General features: G+C 34.0%; 1 protein-coding gene and 1 pseudogene across 2 annotated transcripts in view; both read right to left on the reverse strand.

Annotated features, from left to right (window-relative positions):
* The window catches only part of LOC111152600 (multiple C2 and transmembrane domain containing 2), a 180,962-nt gene that overhangs the window by 36,212 nt on the left and 128,840 nt on the right, over window positions 1-15,910 (reverse strand). Inside the window, exon 17 of one of the 2 annotated variants that reach the window (XM_022511119.1) lies at window positions 1,106-1,228. The exons of the other annotated variant lie outside the window; for it this stretch is intronic. Within the exon in view, the coding sequence (XP_022366827.1) occupies window positions 1,106-1,228 (123 nt within the window). The remainder of the gene's footprint in view (window positions 1-1,105; window positions 1,229-15,910) is intronic. 2 annotated transcript variants of the gene reach the window in all.
* On the reverse strand, window positions 12,638-13,321 carry LOC111152602 (annotated as a pseudogene).

A 15,910-nucleotide genomic window follows, 5' to 3' on the forward strand; every position in this document is an offset into this window, starting at 1 on the left:
CCCTATTCTCATTCCCATATCTGTGTGCAACTTACTCCTTAAACAATCCTATACTTTAAAGCTATTTATTTATTAGTTGGTTCTAGCATCATTAGGTCCCTCATTATTGAAATACGTCCATGTCTCCCTCATCAAAACAATCCAATATCAAACAGAATAGAATTTGGAATTTGCCTGAGGTTTTTCCTCCCTGCCAAAAAATCTCATTTTCTCTTCTTCCTTTCTACCCCCCAAATGATACCAGAATATCCCTTCAATTTCCATTATTTCATAGTTTTTTTTTTAATAATAGCATTATAAGGAAAAATGGGTGAAGATCATCAGCTTTTGGGTCTTGAGAAAACCACTACTATCAAGTCGCAAAATCCTAGACTTTAGTTTTAAAAATTCATTTCTTGAATCTGGAATTCCAAAATAATGCCCTAAAGCAAGTCTACAAATACTAGTTCTTATTCACCCAGACCAGGAAAATATCCTCTGGGCTGGAATAAGTAAATAGGGGAAGCTGAGTCAGAAAGTATGATAAGTAGATGATAGGGGATGTCATGCTGTTTGCTTCCTTCAAGATCATGGGAAGCTTGAGATTTTCAGGACCTGGGCACCCAAAAATGGAGCTGCCCATGCATGCCCACTCTCTGATTTCCCTAGAAGTTGGCCAGCCTCTGAAGGCTTCAGGCTAGGATGTCTGGGTGGAGAGGCGTAAGACAGTCTTCTAGTCTTTCCGTGCCCTGAAGGAGCTCAGTGAGATGCCAAAGGCTTTTTTCAGTGGATGAGAATGCTATTCATAGGAGCCTTGCAGATAGCCTTGCAGATAACTTGCATGGACAAACAATGAAATATGCTGCCACTTTGGTAAAAATGACCAAGCACCAGAGGGCTCTCCTCACGCTAAGAATGTAGACCAAGTCTCAGAAGCATAACACAGAAGGACAACTCCAGGTTATACCCAATAAAAGATCACCACTATCACATAAATGTATGTCCAATGTTGCTCTCCTCAAGTCTCAAACCAAGTGGATTTGGGTCACGATTTGGTGGCAGTTGGTTGTTATTACCACCTTTTTTCCTCTGGTCAAATGTCACAGTTACTAGAACCTTCACTCACCTGGCTGTCCTGGATGCTGCCAACCTTCCCTTTTGTGGGTGTGATGAAATTGTAGATGAACAGTAGCAGTAACACCAGGGGGATCATGTACAGTTCAAAATTCCAGACAGTGACTAAAAATACCTGATTGGAAGATAAAATAAAATCATTGCTTGAAAAATCAGTATGGGAATAAACTTAAAATCCTTTGCATGGACTTAAGGAAATTAAATCCAGGACACTCTCTCTACAGTAGCTTTTAGGAACAGTTACAGACAGGCTAACACACACACACACACACACACACACACACACACACACACACACACACACACACAATGAACAGTTTTAGAATCGGCCGTAGAATGAAGAAGATCTAGAAATAAGTAGGCCAGTCACATTCTGAAATAGACAATATTGTAGCCTCATACCTAGAAATTCCATTACCCCATCAACTATATTCAGTTTTTTGCTCTGAGATTTACCAGAATTTAGGAAAGTAGTATGGAAAAATCCAAGGTCTCCGAGTCAGGCCACAGACCAAATTTTGCCAACAGTATGGTTTATTGGAGCTGTAGACTGTTAATTACTTCTTAAATTGGCTGCTAATGTTTAAAAATCCAAACAGTTCAGATAAAAACTTCAGATGGCCAAAGTCTCTTTAAAAATCTTAAAATTTTCCAATTTTGAGGCTGGATGGTCACAAGGAAATTATGGGCTAGAAGTGCCTGCATCAGACCAGGTATGTGCTTTACCAGCCCAATTGCTGTCAGCCTCCAGATTTGTGACCCTCCCTACAGAAAGACAACCAAGAGCTTGGGTTTGAATCCAAGTATCTATGTGACAGTGGTCATGGGAGACATAAATGCAAATAAGACACGGCCCTACCTCCAAGGAATAAGCAAATTAGGACAAATAAGAAAACAACCCATGATAATTACAATGAGGCGAGAGTGAAATCACGGGGAAATGATTTCAAAACTTGAGCCTCACTTTCTTTTCCAATCCACAAGTGGTCCAGAGGATGAAATGAGATAATCTGTGGTTATCAGCTATTAGTGCTTATAAGGGCTTGAAAAGAGTCACTCTTACATCAACGTAGAAGAGGCAAATTACTGCATCTTAAATATTGATTCTTCTTTTCTCGAAGCAATATCACCTATTACTAAAAACATTTTATACCATGTTAAAGTTTTATTTTGTAGGTATTATATGTATTTCCTGCTTATTTTTTGTTTACTATTCTAAATGCAATAATTTCTCCCATTCTACATTTCAAGCAGATAAATAAAAGCTAATAATTGTACATATTAATTTTTTAAATTAGTAACTTCATAGAATTTTCTTCAAATAGGCTATTATTTCACTTTTGGGGAGTTTCTAAGAATACATTCACACAATCTACAAATAATTTTTCCTGTTTCCTCTCGTCTAATATCTATAGCTTACTTTCTAATAGGTATACTTACTTTCATTACTATTAACTAGACAATTTTAAATCAAACTGTTGAAAGTGATATTGTCTAATTCTTGAATTTTATAAAAATGCTTCTATTTTTATAATTAAGCATGGTGTTGATTTTTGAGCTACATAAATCATTTTGTATTAAGAATATGCAAATAAACCTTTTTTTAAATTAGAAAGTTCACATAGAAGCATTCATTTTATTATTATTTTAAAAATATTTACAAATCCTTTTAATAAAAATATTTGAAAAAGAAAAATATTTTTAATAATACCACATCGATTTTAACAAGGATTTATTTAATTCATATTATTTTTTAATTCAGGAATGGAGGAGGGCGAATGATTAATTGTTCTTTCACTATCTTCTGAAATAAGGAGGGTTTTTCCTTCTCATTTTAGAACCTCAACATGGTATATTGTATTTATGATTTCCAAATATTGAAGTGAATCTGTATTTCTGGAAGAAACGTCCCCTTTAGTGGGCTGTAATGGTCTTACATTGTACTTTGAATTTTATTTGCTAACACTGGAAGATGTTTTACATTGATACCCATGTGCTGTCATTTCCTTTTTATTTTATTTTCAGGTTGTAGTACCAGGATTATTTTAGTATCATTACTTTGGTACACTCCATTCTTTCTTTCTCTATACCAAGGATAATTTTTTCATGTCCTATTATTAAATATACCAAGAATGAAAAAAATATACATAGGCTAATTTAACAAATACCCATGCACCTGCGTGCATGAAGACTTGTAAATGTGTTGTCAGTTTTCTTTCCAATTTATGTATTAGTCTTTTTAAAAAATAAAACATTTCAGATAATTGGTATTCATTGTCAACTCTTCACCTACTACCCTCAACTGACTCCTCCCATTCCCAGAAGCCACCATGTCTGAAAATGGAGGTGAATCTTTGCCATCTGAGGACCTCTATGGTTTATTTTAGAAACAACATAAAGAGCATCAAAATGTTCCCATCACTCTGAATTTTTTTATTCAATATTATGTTCCATAGATCTGTTGATGGTATAGGTATAAATCAAGTATATTCATTTTTAGGGGTATCCGAGTGGCTCAGTCAATTAAGCATCTAATTTGAGCTCAGATTATCATCCTCAAGTGCTGGGATCAAAACCCATATATCCCTCTCCTTCTTCCCCCACTCGTGTTCTCTCTCTCTAATCAATAAATCTTCTTTAAAAAGTATATTCATTTTAACTGATACATGGTACCCCATTCAAATTAATGTTCAGTAATTTATACATTATCCTCTCATCATTAAAAACTTAAGATGAAACTTTTTATACTTTTTAATGTAGTCAAACATACTCACCTTCAACCTTAAAATTCATGCTCTTCATGTTCAATGTTCTACTTAAGGAATCACATTCTACTCTGAGATGATAAAGTTATTTCATTGTGTTTTCTCCCAAAAGATAATTGTATGTGTGTGTTCCTCATTTTTTGTCTCAAGTGGTTTTTTGGCTTATAGTCAGAAAAAAGCATCCAATTTGGATGCTTCTGGAGAGCCAACTTATACAACTAGATTGTGGTATCAATCCCTGTTTTTGTTCACTATTTCCATTGACACTTCTGCTACATACCAAATTCCCACATGGGTGTGTTTATTGTTTAAGGACACTCCAATCCTGTCCATTGATACATATTCTATTTTACCAAGACCACATCTTTAACTGTAGTTTAATAACCAGATGATATGAGTGAGCAAGTTGGTATTATTTTACCTTCAAAATTATCTCTGGTAGTTCTTTGTTCTTTACCCTTCTACATGTATTTTAAAACCAATTTGTAATGTTCCATAAAATTCTTGGTGAAATGTTCACTGGGATAGCCTTGAATGTATCTACCAATTTGGAGAGAACTGACATCTTGGTACTGGCTTTCCAAATCATAAAGATTATTTGTTTCTCCATATATTCAGGACATTTCTGTATCTTAAAATATTTTATTACTTTCATCATGCTGATGAAAAACATGTGATCATTTTGTCTATGTTTTATTATTATTTTTCCGTGTAACTTAAGAGTTTTGATACTATTATAAATGAGGGCATTTTACATTTATATACTTTAATTGGTTACTTCTGGGCCCAGGAACATAGATTTCTATATGTTGTTCACATTATTTTGGTCCCCTCTTATCAGCTGTAGGGGATTTCAAATCTATCCTTTTGGAGATCTGCTGTGGAAAATCATATAAACTGCAAATCATGACAACATCTTTGTTGTTGGTGGTGGTTTTTTTGCCGTCCAATCTAGGTGTTACTTACATTTTCTTTCAGTGCTAAATCTCCAAATTTTTTTTAAGTATAGAATTTTTAAAATGCTTTTTGAATCAATGCATATTATTATGTTGTTGATTTCCTCCAGGCTATTCATCTGGTATGCTTTATCAGTTTTATTTACTGATTTATAATTTATATTTTCTTTTACTTTTCTTTTTAAGGTTCTTTTACTTTTATGTCTTGTTTTTCTTTGATATGATCAACAGAGTGAAGCAGAGAAAATGGTACATTGATTCCTCTACTAGATAAAGCTAGAGAATTTCCTAATTTTTACCTATTTCTTTCTTTATTTTTAAAGTTCTTTTAGGACTAGAAGTTTTAACTGATTTTAACTGTGTTCTAAATGGTTACTATTCCTCAATGTCTATCTACTGGATAAGTGAAATTTTATTGTTTTTTTACATTGCTAAATATAACTTCAAGTGAAGAGGCTGACACAAAACTATTGGGAAAAATTAGGAAATAGCATATTTTTAATTTATTTTCCTCATCATAAAGCTATTTATAAAATGTCTTTAACAAAATTACTTGTACATCAACTAATATTAGAAGGCTGTTGTGCTAGATAAATACCTCATTTGCCATAACATTTGCATCTATCAAGTATAGTTAAGTAACATAAGAAAGTGTTTTATAACAGAAATTGAGCAGCATTTAAATATCACATTTAAAGGACTCATAACTTTCAGAGTGAGTCACTAGTTCACTCAGAAATATTTTTAAGGGGTGCCTGGCTGGCTTTGTGGATAGAGCATGTGACTTTCTCTTAGAGTTGTAAGTTCAAGCCCCACATTGGTTGTGGGGCTTACTTAAAAAAATTTTTTTTGAATCAATCTATAACTCCTACCTCTGTAATGAACAATTAATTTCCTAATAAACACCTTCTAGCAAAATAATAATAATATTAATAATACTAATACCTGAAAACAAATTTTAAAAAAAGACCAGTGATAATTGGTAGACTCTGATAGTTGGTAGAGAGACCTGAGATTCTGATCCATGAACTTTGCATGGAAGTGCAAAGCTTAAAGAAGAAATCAGATCTGCATGGGGTCACTGTAACGTTTTCGCATCTTTCCTTCAAGAGCAGCTGCTATCACAATAATAATACCAGTTGGTTAAAACTCAAAAGAAAAATTTGCCATCTTTCTGAATGGATGAAACCGGCAAAGAAATTGGGGACAATCAGAGCCATGGTATAGAGGAACACTGGAAGGAGAGAACAAGCAAAGGAAAACCCCAAATTCTGTATGTGAACTTTGCTGCAGTCTCTGCCATAGATGTGGGGGCAGATTCAGAGCAGTCTTAACTGGGATCAGAGCTGCCACCCACAGGAGGTGTGACAGAATTTGCAGTTTGAGTTTAATGAAGTTAAATATCTTCTTAAAAAATAAGGTCAACCTATGTGAAAGAACATTGGAGAATCTAGGGTCTCTGCTGCATAACATTCCTAATATCTAAGGCACAATTAAAAATCACGTGACATACAAAAGGTCAGGAAAATGTAATCGATTTTCAAGGCAGAGGCAATCAACAGATGCCAACTTCAAGGTGAATTATGGTTTTTTTCTTCTAAGTTTTATTTAAATTCCCGTTAGTTAGCATACCATATTAGTTTCAGGTGTAGAATTTAGTGATTCAAACTTCCATACAACACCCAGTTCTCATCTCAAGAAATACCCTCCTTAATCCCCATCACCTATTTAACCCATTCCCACACCCAACCCCTGCCCACCTCCCCTCTGGTAACCATCAGTTTGTTCTTTAGAGTTAAGAGTCTGTTTCTTGGTTTTCCTCTTTTTCCCCCTCCCCATGTTCATTTGTTCTATTTCTTAAATTCCACATATGAGTGAAATCATGTGGTATTTGTCTTTCTATAACTTATTTTGCTTAGTATAATACTCTCTAGCCCCAACCACATCATTGCAAATGTCAAGATTTCATTCTTTTTGATGGCTGAATGATATTCCATTATATATACATATATACACACATGCACACACATATACATATATGTCTACATACATACATTTTCTTTATCCCTTCACCAGCTGGCAGACATAGACATTTGGGCTCCTTCCATAATTTGACTATTGTTGAAAGGTGAATTGTAAGATGAAATTATAAGACAAGAACTTTAAACCACATATTAAAAATATGTTCAATGAGATAAAGGAAAATAAACTAATATAATAAATGAAAATTGGTAAAGATTAAAATACAAAAAATAATAAAAGTGAAAATTGCCCATCTAAAAAATATGATATCTAAAACTTTCAAAAAATTCAGTGGATATGCTCAGGAGCAGAATTAAGAAGAAAAAGTCAGTGAACATAAAGATAGATCAAAAGAAATCTTATCTGGGGCACCTAGGTGTCTCAATTGGTTAAGCATCTGACTCTCAATTTTGGCTCAGGTCATGATGTCAGGGTCCTGGGATCAAGCTCCACGTCAGGCTCTGTGCTCAGTGTAGAGTTTGCTTGTCTTTCTCCCTCTGCTCCTCCTCCACTCTCTTTCTCTCTCTAATAAATAAATAAATAAAATCTTAAAAAAACAAACAATGAAATCCTATCTGAAAGCGAAAAATGTTTGGAAAAATTTAATAGACTGTCTGTGGTCCATGGGATAATTTCAGAAGTTCTAAAATAGATTTTTGGAATTTCAGAGAAAGGAAGAAGTTCAAAATTATGTAAAGAACTAATGGCTGAACACTTTTTAGAGAAACCCAAGCAGAATACGTTTAAGAAAACCAGGCTTAGGCATCTATATTGTCATCACACACACTATATTGTAATCACACAAACATCACACTACAATGTGAACATAACTATTTGAATGGACATGAATATCACATTAGAAACCATGGAGGCAAGGAGACACTGCAACATTTTAAAGTGTTATAATGAACAACAGTAAGAGAAACAAAAACTGTAAACCCAGAATTCTATACCCAGGGAAAATATCCTTTATGAATGAAGTGAAGATTTAGATAAAAGAAAATTAAAAGAATTCTTTACCAGTATAACTTCGTATCAATAAATGCTAAAGGAGTTCTTCAGAATGAAGGGAAACTCAAACTTCAGGAAGAAACAGAGAGCATCAGATGGTGGATACATAGGACAATATTAAAGATTATTTTTTAATTTTATTTTCTTTAGGATACATACAGTTGTTTAAAGCTATGCTTATAGCATCATCTTGGTAGGATATATAATGTACTTATATGTGATATACATGAAAACTAAAATATAAAGGAGGTAGGGATGAGTGGATAAATGAACTTAGATGAATTGCAATGTTTCTACGTTTTAGATAAAGTGATTCAATAATACTTCTAAATTGACTATCAAAACCTAAGGGAGATTACATATTCACACATGCACTTTAATCCCTAGAACCATCACTGAAAGAATACTCCAGTGAGTTAAAATAGAATGTTAAAAGGCACAAAGGAGAAACAGGAATAAGGAGCATAGTAGACAAGTGAAAAATAATAAAACGGTTATCTAAGTCTAACAATATCAATAGTTACATTAAATGTTAATGGAATAAATACTATAAGAATAAAAAGCAGAGATGAGAATAAAAACTGCATAATAACCTTCTAAAAGTAGGGAAAAGGTAAGGATGTCTGGTCTCACTACCTCTATTCAGCATTAGACTAAATATTCTAACCATTGCAATAAAGTAAAAGAAATGAAATAAAAAGCTCAAATAAGAAGGAAAACAACAAAACTATCTCTATAGATGACATGATTTTTAACATAGAAAATTCTAAAGAATCTACAAAGCAATCCTAGAAATAATTAAATCCAGCAAAGTCACAGAGTATATAGTTATTTTTTAAAGTAAATTCCATATTTATATGCTAATATCAAAATAACCTCTGGATTATGACATTTTAAGATTTCCATTTATGGTATCATCAAAACCCATAAAATATATAGTAATAAAATTCATAAAATACGAGAAGATCTCTTCACTGGAAATTATAAGATTACATTATAAAATAAGTAAGTGGATAGATATACCACTCATTCATGGGTTGGAAGACTCAATATTGTTTACATAGCAGTTGTCTATAAACTGATCTGTAGAAGCAAGCAATCTTAATTTTGTAGAAATTGACAAGCTGATTCTAAATATTATCTAGAAATCCAAGTGACAGGATCATTAAAGCAATTTTAACAATAAAGCTTACACTGCCTAATTTCATAATTTATAAATATATAGTAATGAAGACAGTGTGATGCTATCAAAAAGATAGGCATAGTGATCATTGGAACAGAAAACAGGTCCAGAAACAGATTCACATACATGCAGTTAATTAAGAAAGTTGCCAAGATAACTGTATAGGAGAAATAAGAGTCTTTTCAACAAATGGCGCTGGAACAACTGGATACATGTATGAGGGAAAAAAGAAAATCATTAATCCTTACCACCTACAATATATAAGAAATAACTCTAAATGGATTATAATATTTTAATATAAATGTTCAAATTTTAAAACTTCTAAGAAAACATATGAGGAAAAACCTTTGCCATCTTGGGTGACATTTCTTAAGATACAAAAATAAGATACAAAAAAATAATTCTTTACAAAGAATAATGTAAATAAAAGAAAAAGTAGAGTTTATTGGCAGCAATCTTCATTTGCTCTTTGAAAGATACAGCTAAGAAAGGGGAAAAGTCATAAAATGGGGAACAATATTATCTACACATATACTGAAAGACAAGTTGTACCCAGAATATATAAGGAATTCTTACAAGAATTAACAAGAAGATAATCCAATAAAAATGAGCCAAAGATTTGGCCAGGCCCTTCACACATACAGAAATTTATGTGAATACCTAAAAGCACATAAAAAATATGGAACATGATTATCCATCAAGTAAATGCAAATAAAGGCCCCTGGGAAATAGCAATGCATGCTTACTAGAAAGACTACAATCAAAAACCCTGACAAGAGAGAAAGTATTGACAGTTTGTGGAACAATGAGATCTCTCAAACACTCCAGGTAGAAATACAAAATGACACAACTGATTTGGAAAACCACCTGGAAGTTTCTCAAAAACTTGAGCATATGTCTACTATAATCCACAGCCTTTCTACTCTGAAATGAAGAAATTTAACATAAATAATGTACGTCCCACAAAGACTTGTTCACAAATGTTCAGAGCATAGCAGCTTTATTCCAAATAACAGCAAAGCAGGCAAGAGCCCAAATGTCCAGCAACAAGTGAACATAATATATCCATTCAATGGAACATTGCTCAGAATTGAAACACCTACAAAACGTCAGAACCAGTACATGAAGCTCTATTTTTCTGATTCTTACTCTATCTTGTGGATTTCCTTCCGACATTCCATGACCCAGATGCAAAGGTGACCCAGTCTGTATCTTCTCCCAAAATGTAACTTTAAGAAATTGTCTTAAATCTTTAGCTACAGATATTTCTTCATTTTTTGCCTCAAAACTTATCAAAATTTTTATAAAAATAGGTTCAAAAATAAATACATGACAAATCTCAGATAAGGAAAAGGTGATTCATAAAGAGACTTCGTGTTTTTCTAGGGAAAATGCTAAAGATCGAAATATGTGTGAGAGAGTCCATGGTACCAAGGGAGCTGTGATTGATGAACTTATCCAGCACTGCCATAGACATTTGTGCAAATCTTCTAGATATTGTTTAATTAGATATGACAGGAGAAAGATGTTACCTTACATCACAAAAAGTTTTAAAGAATAAATCAGGCTATGTTTTCCTCAGGTTTCATTATGAAGTCTTTTGTAAATAAGTAATCAAGCAATCCAATGGCTGAATTACCTTCTACACATCCAAGAGGATGCCTCGCTTGCAAATATTTAACTTGGGATACCAAGTACAATGGCACTACTATTTTCCTAAATACTCTGGGATAGCCTCATTTGAAATTATATTAAGATTCTGTCCCGTCCCTTGAGAGTAGATTTAAGACTAGAAAACAGCCAGATTACATGAAGCCAAGTCTCTGAATAACTCCTAAAAACACTACCTTTGTTGAGACAAACAAAACAAACATACAAATTATGATCACACATTGCCCATGAAAATAATGTTAAAAGAAATTGAAAAACGGAATCAAGATCCTCATTTCAATATAAAAGTTTTGATAAGGTTGCTCTTTTTGTTTGTTTGTTCTCATAAATCACTAGACTCACCACTCAGATTAGGCTCATGTTAATATGATTACTGTTTACAAAATATCACCTTGACCCAATATTGGTCAGATTAACTAGGTAGTCTTAAATTGCTATTCTACTGTGTAGAATGACATAGCATGACTTAAGATGGCATAAATACATTAAGTATGTAATAAAAAATGTTCACTTTTGGTAGGAAATTGCTGAAAAACTTTTATATCAAGTTTCAGTCATGAACACTATACTTTCTAAGTTACTCATTCCTACAACTCAAACACTGAGGTTTCTAAAGAGAGAAAAAAGAGGTCAAGATTTATTTCACAAATACAGTTAAGACTTAACGTCAGAGTAAAAATGAACAGATATCCTGGAAGGAAAACAGATGAAAATTAACCCAATAATCACCTTCCTTGCTACCAGCCCAAATTCCCACCTCACTAGGCCACTGAGTTAAAATCATACAGATAAGCAACATCCCAAAAAGCATGAAGGAAAGGCTTGTTGATTTATTTTGGTTAAGGCACTTCTGCTTCAAAGTTCAATAGCTTGGATTGAATATTCAAAGGGGTTAGAAGGTGTTTCATCTGCAAAATACTGAAGAGGAGACTAACCCTCAGTGAAAACCACTGGAGTGGTCTTTGCCTTATGACCAATAAGAAAAAACAAAACAAAAACACACATTTCTTTCCCAATATTGTGAAAATCAGTTCATTTGTTATACTAAAAATTAAAATATTTAAAAACAGTGTCTTTAAATAATCATACAGTCTTTATGAGTAACCATCCATCAGCACAGGGCATAATTTGAGAGGAGATTCTTATACACATGATTATTTTAGAATAAAGGTATTAGGTAAAGATGAAACAAAGTTATGCTACTTCTATTCCAAAGAACTCCAAGGTTAAACAAAGAGAGAGTAATATAAGAATCTGTTTTTAATTTGACCAAGTACACATTCATTGTTCTAACAAATCAGTAAGCAGCTACTTCTCAAGAAAGTAGAACTTACTTTATTACTGTGAAAAGAGAAAAAAAAGTGTTGTACATACTACTGTAATAAAGGAAAACCATAGTATACACCAAAAAACACCTCCAGGTCTTCTAATGTCCACTCATCTGATTAAAAGTCTTTATAGGTTTCTGGCCTACATTATGACACAGAGACATGATAGTTTAATATGTAAGATCTTCCTTGAACTTGCTTATACTTGACTATTATGCATAAGCTAATATCCTTCACAAATTCTAGATTCACAATCAAGATACACTATTTGCAGACCCCATACATGAAATGGTGTTCAGGATTTTGCTTTTGAACATACCCTTTGTGCATCTAGAAAGCTACTCCTTCAGCATTCATCACCTTAGGCATGTTTCCTTTAAACGCAACCCAGTGCACTATATACTAACCCCATCTTATCATCACTGCTTTACTTCACGTATAAATTCATTGTTCATTTTCCCTTCAGTAAATATTTGTTGAATACTACAAACCATGTTGATTTACTCTTTTTAATTTTTTTTCTTTTTTTCAATTTGAAGTAGTTATTTATTAACTGACCAGATCACAAAAATAATCATGGTAGATACCTTAGTTCATCCTTCTACATAGCCTATTGATCTGGTCTTCCCTGTTGTCAGCATCTTCACTTTCAACAAAAAGTGGTGCTCTTTTTCTTCATTCCCCTTTAAGGAGAAGGTAATTCGAAGGGCCATAAGAAGTTATTTCTTCTTCGAAATATTTTCCAACAGTATAGATCTCATGGATCAGAACTCCATACCAAATCATGTCGTATTTATCAATCATATCTTATTTATGAGCAACCAATGTGTTATCTACGAGGGCAATTCACTTTTTCTTGATTTTGCCACAACCATGCTTATAGATCAATTCATTCACTGACTTCAGGTTTGGGTACCTCCATGCCATATATGGTTCTACAATCCTTGAACCTTTGGCTTCACACTGCTGATACCTCTCATCCTGTTGACAAATGCCAACTTGGGTTCTGCAGGTATGTAGAAGTTGCCAGCTTTTCTTACCATCCTAGCTATTTGATCTCAGTTCTGTACATCTGCACATATTCGTTGTGGTAATGCTTAGCTTTTTCATAGATAAACTTCCTGTTTGCCTTTCAAAGCATGTTTTGGGCAAATGTCTTACTCAGGTGGTTGATCTACAGCTCTGTGAAATTGTTTGTTTGTTTTCCTTAAGGGTTGCTGACACAGCAGGAACCTTCCTTTTCTTCTCCTCTGTATCTTCCATGGTTCCAGCGGGAAAAGCTGAACCACGTTGATTGAGAGACAAGAGTGAACAAAACCAGCAAACCTACCACCACCCCTAACAGTTTCAACAATAACAAAACAGCCTTAATAGAACCTACATTGTATTTGGAGATAGGCATGAGATAGATAAAATAAATAAGCAAACTCTATATTATGTAACAGACGATTAAAAACTAGAAATGTGAAAATAAACCAAACAGGGATGAAAGGAAGGGAATATGAGTCAACAGGTAAAGGGGTACAATTACAAGTGGAGGCGGCCAGGGAAGGCCTTGTGGAGAGAGCAACATGTGATCCAATTCCTTGGAGGAAGTGTGGAAATCCAGTTCAGTCGTGTTTCTGGTCAAAAGGAATAGCGCATCCAAAGGTCCCAAAGTGCGAGTATGCCTGGTACGTGCAAGGAATAGCAAGAACCCCTGTGGCTGATCAGAGTGAGTAAGACATTTAGAAAGAGAACAGAAGTGAGAAAGGAACAGGAGTCAGTCTTGAGGGGCCTGGAACATGGCTGTAAGTTCTCTGAAGTATATTCTAAGGGAGTGGCTGTTGAAGGGCTATGAGCAGAAGAAGGACCCTTATGTTATCCACTGTCATGATCTGACTGAGGATAGGGAGGAGGAATTAGAGCTTGAGGACAGACATTATTACATAATTTAGAAGAGAGGAAAGGAGGATTACAGAAATTGTACTATATCTGTCAAGAGGCACTAAATTTTTTTTCCAATAGCCATGCTTTCCTAAGGCTCTGCTAACTGAATATAATGAAGGTAGAGAAGGAAAGGAAATTATTTTAAAGATGGACCATGGAATTTGAGCTTGATTATTGGGGAGGAATAATATAAAGTGGTAAGGATGCAATTTAAACACCATCAGTGCACTGATTAAAAGATTAGAAGAAGCTGAAGAGAAAATAAGTGAAATGCAAAATGATTCTGAAGTAATTATTCAGAATGTAGATCAGAGAGACAGAGATTCAGATATAAAGAGAAGTTAAAAGATATGGATGATACAAAGGAGATGCTCAGGGTAGGGAGAAAGAGTTAATGCTATAATGGGAAAGAAGCAATATATGAAGATAAAATTCCTGAGAATTTCCCAAAATTGTAGAAAGATACCCATATAGGAAACAAACAAGAAGGAAGGAAGGGAGGAAGGAAGGAAAGAAAGAAAAGATATATATATATATATACCATGATATATATACCATATGTATACATACCATGATACCATATATACCATGATATATGAAGAATTTAGATACAAAAATGCCATAGCAGAATGGAAAAACACCTGGGAACAAAAAAGAAACTAAAGCTAAAGATGAAAAACAGCTCAACTGCAAAGAAAAAGCAATTTGAGTGACTTTATCTCAGTGCAACAAAGAAAGCAAAAAGACACTACAGCAGATATAAAATTTCAGTCATTCAATTCAGAATAGTATATCTAGCAAATTATCTTATGAGTAAAACAAATACATTTTCAGAAATATATGAGCCAGCAGTGTTTATCACCAAAAGATGCTCATGAAAGTGTACAGATTTATTTTAAAGAGAAGGAAAATTATTCCTGGTCCAAAGGCTGAATGCAAGGATGTATGTGCTCAAAAGCAATGATAAATCTGTACACCAATCTAAATAAATATTGACTTACAAAAAAAGAGGCTACTTTGTGTGTAATGAGACAATCTAGAACAAAATGGGGAGTCAGTAAAACCCATAAATTGGGAGTGGTATGGTTTGATTTAAAGAATCCTAAGACACCTTCATGTTAAACCCATGTGTTAAGGAGAAACATAAACTTCAACCTTTCAGCATGAAGCTGAAGCTCTACCTCAATCTTCCTGCCGAAAAACAAAACTCACACAAAAACAAAGACCCATAAAACAACCGTGAAGACCGGATACTACACCCAAATTAACAAACTCTAGTTGAAGACATATGAGAACAATAAAGGTATCCAGGGTCCATGAAGACAAGACCAAGAATGGAAGACAAATGCAATGAGGTGAAGCTTGGTAGCTTGGTTTGCTACTGCTTTATCTCTTTTGGGATTTTATTTATTCATTTATTTATTTTTTTTTGTTTCTTTTGCCCAATTCACTATGTGGGATGATATAGTGATCAGAGTTAGAGTAGCAGGTTAGAGCTTGCTTCTGTTTTAATAATCTAGGGAGCTAAAAAATCAGAGTACACAGAAACTATGGCAGCCGAAACTTCATAGACAAAATGAACAGGAGAGATTCAAGCCCATCATTCGCCATGCAGTTCTCCTGATTTATGATTTTCTAAGACATGCATGTTTAGGGTGAAAGGTTGAGACCAAGCAGAAAGTGGAAACTAAAAGCTTTTAGCAATCTCACGGACTGCGAAGGAGTAGTAGGAACAAAGGGCTCCCGTAGACACAACAGGCTTTTATTAAGACATCTGAAGGGCTCTGCAGAAGCGAAGGGGTAACTAGAAATAGACCCACCCTCAAAATGCCTGAAATCCTCCTACCTTGGATCATTTCAACCCTAAATGTATCATAAAGACTTGTTAGACTCTTATTACCTCCTCTATATCCTCTCAGTGGAAACAACACA

Source organism: Enhydra lutris, unplaced genomic scaffold (genome assembly GCF_002288905.1).
Source record: "Enhydra lutris kenyoni isolate GAN:26980312 unplaced genomic scaffold, ASM228890v2 scaffoldscaffold29, whole genome shotgun sequence".
NCBI classification, from domain to species: Eukaryota; Metazoa; Chordata; class Mammalia; order Carnivora; family Mustelidae; genus Enhydra; species Enhydra lutris.